This window comes from Musca vetustissima, unplaced genomic scaffold (genome assembly GCF_032173495.1).
Source record: "Musca vetustissima isolate MV318-11 ecotype Yass unplaced genomic scaffold, APGP_CSIRO_Mvet_v1 utg8292, whole genome shotgun sequence".
NCBI lineage: Eukaryota > Metazoa > Arthropoda > Insecta > Diptera > Muscidae > Musca > Musca vetustissima.
The window spans coordinates 5,022-13,064 of record NW_026880940.1 but is presented as its reverse complement, the minus strand read 5'-3'; the positions used below and the strand labels follow the sequence as shown (position 1 = coordinate 13,064).

Here is an 8,043-nt window from a genome sequence, read left to right as displayed (position 1 = left end):
AAAAACTTAACACACGTCATTCTAGACGTAATACAACACGCTGTGCAAATTTCATATATATGGAAGAAAATACATGTCTTCGGTTCACCGGAAAGAAATATATGTGGGAGTTATATCTAAATTTCAACCGATTTTAACACACATCATTCTAAACTCAATAGACTCTGCCAATTTTCGTGTAAATCGAAAGCATTGGGGCATAATTTTAATGAAATCGGACGAAAATACATATGGGACCTATATCTAAATCTGTACCGATTTTAACGAAACTTTGCACACCTCATTATGAACTTGATAGGGCATGGTATTCCAAATTTCTTAACCTCAATCGAACAAACATTGAGAGTTTACATAAAACAAAAATCTGAATCTGAACCGTGTAAATCGAAAGAAAAATAGGGTCTTCAGTGCTCCGTTTCCTTAAAATCGTACGAAAATATATATGGGAGCTATATTGAAATCTGTACCAATTTATACAAAATTTCGAATCGGACAAACCTATATATGCGAGCTATATCCAAATCTCAACCGATTTTCGTCAAATTCAACATACAGAATAACCTGTACCACTGTCTTGTGAACGGTATCTTTATCATTATCTGAGTTATACCAAAACGTAAACCGATACTTAAATTTTTTGGTATGAAGATGTGGCACCCAATGGGAACCAAGAAAACCAAATTAGGGCTACTACTACTATGGGTAGCGGTACTGATAATTTTGTGTAGGAAAATTTGTCACCCAACGATAACCTAGAAAATCAACCATTATGTGGCGAAACTCTGGAACTTGGGCCAAATGTTGCTAATCTGATCAAGAGGTGTTACAAACTGAATGACAAATTTAGTCTATCCTCCATCTTTTGGTGACGTCTATTAAGTTTTCTTGAGATATGCTTATATTTAAATATATTAGGTTGGTGCGTATGAAATATCGGATTCTTAAGTGATTATATAAAAGGGTATATCTTTCTTCAAAAGCTGTTTATTCAATCAAAGTATGCTCCATTCGCTTCAATACTCGTCTCCCAACGAAATTAAAAAAAAAAACAGTGAGAGGAGCAGTATAGTCGAACGGGGCCGACCATACGATACCCTACACAACTAAAACGGAACTCAAATTTTCTGCGGATGTATATTCCGAGCCTGGGCAATAATTCGTGATATTTGCACCCCTTGCCCGATTAGTGGTAAACAGAAACTCTTCCTCAAACTGACATATTTTCCGAATATTACGAGTATTCAGTACAGCTATTGTCCAGATTCCCTTCACCGTGGGTTGTGTTGTGATGTTCGGCTTTAATTTGTGGTCTATAGATCGACCCGATAATAACACAAAAAAATCAAGTTTTCGGTCCACTTCAAAATTATTATCTGATCATCACCGAAAATTATAGGCGTTGTCCTTGACCATAACTGGAACCTCATGGAACATTTCAAAGCGATCAGCGCTATAGTTCCGCTCTCTAGAGTTATAATGGGTTACTAAATAATATACGAATACGGAAATACCTGTAAATATTTAGGTGTAACCCCCACATCCGAGCACATACAACAATATAATTGGTATTAATTTAAAAGTCAACCACTCCTCTTGGATATAATATAAACTTTTCGGGTCTATGTCCTTCAGGGGTAAATATATACGCTATAGAATACAAATTTTGTCATTTTTCACACAAAAGTCAGGGTCCATTTGACCCACTAAATATTGACCGATCTTTATGAAAACAGGCATGCTTATTCTTTGGCCTGATCCCCTTTTCGATGTTTGGGCCATAATTGCGGCCTCTGGAGCGACCAGAAAAACCGACAAAAATTTAGTATTTGGTCCATTTCATCCCCTAAATATTAATCGATCTTTCCCGAAAACAATAGGGGTCTTCATTGGCCAAAACCCATCGTACTGTGGCCTGTATCGTGTTTACAAATTATAATGGACAGACGGACGGATACACATGTCTAGATCGACTTAGCTAGTCGAGATATGACGATCGGTATACTTAAAGGTGGGTCTAGGACCAATATTTCGCGGCGTTACAAACTTTTGGGGCTGCACAAAGCTATAATACCCTGACAACATAGTTGTGTAGGGTATAATTAAACTCTGATATCGAGTTTTTATGCTGTCTTCATTTTCATAGTGTTTGCCCCTTAAAAACAGCACTAAATGCTTCAAAAAATTAAAATCGGTCATCAAGAGATCCGGTGAATATGGTGGATGCTGCAAAATGTCATATTCCAGTTCGTTCAGTTTCGCAATTGTTTTATTTTGCTCTGTCAGAGCGTGCGGTACCCACTTGCCCATCTTCTTAACCTTGCCAATCTCAGAAAGGTGTCTCAATATCGTTGTACGATGAACTTTCATCCTGATAGCAAGTTCCCTCGTGGATACAGCTGGATCCATTTCCACTACAGCCTTCAGGCCACCATTCTTTACAGAAGTGAAAAATCGCCATTCCGAAAATTTTCGAACTTACCGATCGTATTCTCCCCAAACTCTTGGTTTATGTTGCCTGCAGCCTTTGCAGAACTATTACCAAGTTTTAACTCATATAAGAAAATTCTTGTTCGATTTCATGTAAATTGTTCACCACATATCCAAAGTTTGTTCGGTTGAGACATCATTTGACCAAGCGTAAATAATTATATCTAATCAGATTGGTATACAGCTCCTATATACTTTTCTCCCGATTTCATTTAAATGATGTACCAAATGCCCCCAAAATATTTCTATATATAATCACACTTTTGCTAGTACTACTCACTTATAGTACCAATGACTGATAGCTGTTTTGGAATGTGTGAATGAACATCAAACACGAGCAATAATGATACTGGCAACAATGCTGCTGATATTATCAGCGTCTGCGTTTGCATCATTAGGCACAGGGTTTAGTTAACGTTGACGTCAACATCAACGTCAGCAGCGATCCAAAGCCAAACCTAGTTTTTCCCCTTTTTTTCAAACAAACAAACAGAAAAAAAATCATTTGATTTGTTTCTTTGACTGGTTCAACCTCTCCTCTTTCATCACCATGAATGATGAACTGAAGTTAGTTAGTAAAGACATTATGAATATAAAAGAGGGTATTAAAGAGATAATGCGATGGCGATGATGATGATGGGGATGGTGGTGGCATCTTGTCGATATACTTTTTGGTATTGCCAATCCCAAACTGCGGCAAACATGCATAAGCTGAACTGAGCATAGGGAAGAGTACGTTCATACACAAATGCCAAAAAAAGAAAAAAACAATAAATATATAAAAAAATTAAAAAAAAAACACAAAAACAAAATTTCGGCAATCTAAGACAATCAATTTTATTTAATTTGTTTTCTTTTGAGGCAAAAAATAATCACAGACGATTTCGGGAGACGAATTGCCGCCGCCGCCGACATCATCATCATCATCATCGTCGTCATCCCCATCAACCGCATTACAGCCACCATCACTTTTTTGTGAATAAAACTTTATAGAAATATTTGAAAAACTTTAGTCACTGCATACAGCTCAAGTTGTTAATCACAGCGTAAAGTTAGTTCGGCTATAAAGCTTCGCAATTGTTACTAGCTTGTAGCGAAGGATCCTGCTCACTGTCACAACGACAGCCATAAAACATTTATTGTTTGGCCAAACAAGGATTACAAAGTGTTCAAGTGCAGTGAATCGAATTGAAAAAATTTAAAAAATAAAATGAAATTTCATTTGGTAATTAAATGATATATTTAAACATATAAATATAAACTGTAATGCAATGAAAGAAAAATAAAAAAATTATGAACTTTAAATTTTTTCAAATATTGAAAATCAAAAATATATTTTGTTAAGAATTAGTGATATTAAAGTGATAAGCGAATGTGAAATAAATATAAGTGACGTAGGGTTTTAAAAGGATATTTACCTTCGACTGAGAACCCATTCGTAATTTACCTTCGACTGAGAACGAATCAAATCGCAGCAGTTACATAGATATAAGGGTTTATGAGCAAAGGACGTGTAAAAGGACCAATATACACTAATACCAATATCTACTCTGCCTGGGACCCACCTAAACTCGTACGGGCTACATGTTTGCGGATTGTTTGAATGCCAAAAAACACGTTTTGTTGTACAAAAAATTGCAATTTGGATAATATAACTTAAATCTAATGTGAATAACTATAATAACTATATACAAATCTGGACCGAAACTGGCTAATTTGCATAGGACTTACATTTGGGTGGAGTAAACTTAAAGTGCATAAAGGCCGGTATATTTTAATGTAATATTTGTAAAGGACATTCAAGATGTGGATTTGTTAAACTACTCTTTCTAGTCGTTGATTTTAAATGGACTTGACAGGTGTAAAAGCTTTAAAAGTGGGGGTTTTTAAAGAAGCCAAGGGCTTTAAATTGATTTTAGAATATTTGTAAATGTCCTTCAAGGTCGATTTATTTAAAGACTATTTTTGAAAGTCCTTCAAAGCTGGAATTTTTTAAATACTATTTTCTTTTATTCTTTTTAGAACATTTATCCTTTCAGGCGATGCCTTTTTAAAGAAACATTTTTAAAAGTCCTTCAGAGCGTGGATTTAAAAAAAAATTAATAGTCCTTTAAGACGTTGATGTTTTGTTTAATATTGTTAATAATCTTTCAAGGCGTAGACTTTGTAAAAGAATGATTTTCTATTAGTCTACTAAGCGTGGATTTTTTAAACAATACTTTTAATAGACCTTTTGGAACCGTGTACTTTAAAAAACATTTCTAACAGTTCCTTTGAAAACGTGGACTTTAAAACAAAAACATTTCTAATATTCCTTTTGAAGGCGTCTACTTAAAAAAAATTTAATAGATCTTTTTAATGCATGGATTTGGTAAAAAAACATTTTTAATTGTCCTTTTGATTATCATTTTAATGGCCCTTCGTGGCTTGGATTTTTTAAATATTATTTTAATAGTCCTTCATGGCGTGGAATTTTTAAAAAAATATATATTTTCAATAGTCTCTTTGAAGGAGTGAATTTTTTGAAATATATTGCAATATTCATTTAAGGCGTGGATTTTCGGGACGTGGATTTATTTATTTATTTAAAGATTTTTTTTTTAAATAGACTTTCAGGACGTGGATTTATTTATTTAAAGAATATTTGTAAATAGACTTTCAGGACGTTCATTGATTAAAACCAGTGAGCGGAGCAGTATAGTTGGACATGGACAATATTTTGCGATATTTGACCGACTCGAGGTCAACAAATATTACTAATATTCAGTACAACACTTCTAATTACTTGTCTATATTCCGTGGGTTGTGTTGTAATGTTCGGCTTTCAATTGTGGCATATAGAAACATCCGCTAAATCGCTTAACCGATCTTTATCAAAACTGGCATGCTTATTCTTTGACCCGATCTTCTTCTCCATGTAAAAATGTTCAGGCCATAATTGCGGCCTTTCGAGCGACCTGAAAATCAGACAAAAATAAAGTTTTTGGTCCATTTCATCCCCTAAATATTAACCGATCTTTACCAAAACCAATAGGGGTCTTCATTGGCCAGAACTCATTCTTCATGCAAAATTTCGTAAAGATTGTTCTGTAACTGTGGCCTGTATCGTGTTTACAAATTATAATGGACAGCTGGACGGACGGACGAACACACATGTCTACATTGGCTCAGCTAGTCGAAATATGACTATTGGTATACTTAAAGGTGGGTCTAGGACCCACATTTAGTAGGGCGCACAAAGCTATAATACCCTGACAACATAGTTGTGTAAGGTATCAAAATTAATAGTTCTTCAAGGCGTAGATATAGTAAAACAATATTTTTAATTGTTCTGCAAGTCGGATGTTTTAGAAGTATATTTTTAATACTTCTTAACTCGTGGAGTGAATATTTTAAATTAATATTTTTAACAGTCCTTCATGGCGTAGATTTTTAAAAAGAATATATTTTAATATTCCTGCAAGGCGTGGATTTTTTTAAAGCATATTTTTTAATAGCTTTTAAAGGCGTAGAGTTTTTAAAAGGATATTTTTTAATAGTCCTGTAAAGCGTTGCTTATTTAAAGAAAATTTATTAATAGTCCCTCAAGACATGGATTTATTGTCAGGGTATTATAGCTTTGTGCAGCCCCAAAAGTTTGTAACGCCGCGAAATATTGGTCCTAGACCCACCTTTAAGTATACCGATCGTCATATATCGACTAGCTGAGTCGATCTAGACATGTGTGTCCGTCCGTAGGTATGTCCATTATAATTTGTAAACACGATACTGGCCACAGTTATGGACCAATCTTCACGAAATTTTGCATGTAGGATGGGTTCTGGCCAATGAAGACCCCTTTTGTTTTTGGGAAAAATCGGTTAATATTTAGGGGATGAAACGGACCAAATACTAATTTTTTTGTCGGGTTTTCTGGTCGCTCCAGAAAATGGGCCGAACATCGTGAAATGTTGCATGGAGAAGGGGATCAGACCAAAGAAAAAGCATGCCTGTTTTGATAAAGATCGGTCGATATTTAGCGGGTCAAATGAACCCATACTTTTGTATGAAATATTACAAAATTTGTATTCTATAGCATATATATTTACCACTGAAGGACATGGTCCCGAGAAGTTGATATTATATCATAGATATAGTGATTGACCTTTAAATTAAGACCAATTATATTGTTGTATGTGCTCGGATGTGGGAGTTGCACTTACATATTTACAGGTATCTCCGTATTCGTATATTATTTAGTAACATATTATCCGTGCTCAAAATCCCTTATATCAGGAACACTAATAAAATTGGAAAAATATATTTTCCATAAATATAAATCATTATGATAAAATATATTTGTGAGATCGCAAATAGCGATTTCGGATCGCTAAATTTTTGACCGAATTTTTAGAAAATAACCCCAAATTTTGTACTGGTTTTAATGAACTTTGCTAATCAAAAAATCGTCTGCTGGGTTTGTAGGGTAAAAATTTTGTACTGGTTTTAATGAACTTTGCCAATCAAAAAATTGTCTGCTGGGTTTGTAGGGTAAGCACATGCGTGGCGCTTAAATAAATTTCACATATTTTTCAAAATGGCCAGAGGCCAAATTTTCTTTGTTTGTATAGAAATAATTTTAATTAAGTTTTCGAAATATTACAATTTTGTAACATAAATATTTTCTTCATTTCAGTGTTCGCTACTATTTCTCTCAGCCGTGGGAATTCTCTCAACAGATGCTCGCCCCATGAAAGATTCACCGATTAGTACCATCGTAATACCCTATGAACCATATACCAGCCAAAAGATCACCAATCATCGAGGAGAATTGAAAAATGTTTTCGTACCACTAGAAATGGAGATAGTGCCGAAAGCAAATATCCCCAAGGGACAATTGTCAATGGCTAGGAAAGGATCGGCATTGAATTTTGCCGAAGGTGCCTACCCCGTCTACTATATGCCCAGTAATGTTAATGGGAAATTTAATGGTAAAATATCGCTGCTGGTCCAGTGAGGGAGAGTGAAACTGAAAACTAACCTAGGGGAATAATTGTATATGTGTATATTTATTAAAATTAAAATAATAAAACAAACTTAGTTGTATAAGTGCTGTGATAAAGTGCTATATCTTTTCTTTACTACTACTTTTACAATATTTTTACGAAACAAAAATAATTAACTTAAGATCAGTTTTTTTCTGTGTCGCATAGCCAAGAGCTAATGTTAATATGTTTTTAGACTTTTTTTGGTATTTGTAAAAAAAGAAACAATACGAAAATAAATATGAAACACTAATAACCATAAATATCATCTAAAACGATTAGAAAAAGAAACAAAGAAAAGAGAAAGTGTTACATCTGAAGAGGAGAAAAGAAACCCAGAACATTTTAAGCCAAATATTTGTTATAATGGTTTATTTTTCCAAGCGTTCCACTTTGATATTTTGATGTTGCTAACCATCATCTCACTTTCATTGTTTCGAAAATCTATACGAAAAGTTTCTTTGATTTTTATGCAAAATGTGAAGAATTTGGTTTGTTTATAAATATTAGGGCGTGGAATATCTATGGCCCA

At 34.2% G+C, this 8,043-nt stretch overlaps 1 protein-coding gene across 1 annotated transcript; it reads left to right on the top strand.

Moving 5' to 3' along the window:
• Window positions 1-3,694: 3,694 nt before the first annotated feature.
• LOC133326941 (uncharacterized) lies at window positions 3,695-7,495 on the top strand. The gene is made up of 2 exons (XM_061535553.1): window positions 3,695-3,712; window positions 7,163-7,495. Exons 1-2 carry the CDS (start codon window positions 3,698-3,700, stop codon window positions 7,481-7,483), a joined length of 336 nt encoding a protein of 111 aa, XP_061391537.1. The 5' UTR covers window positions 3,695-3,697; the 3' UTR covers window positions 7,484-7,495.
• Window positions 7,496-8,043: the final 548 nt, after the last annotated feature.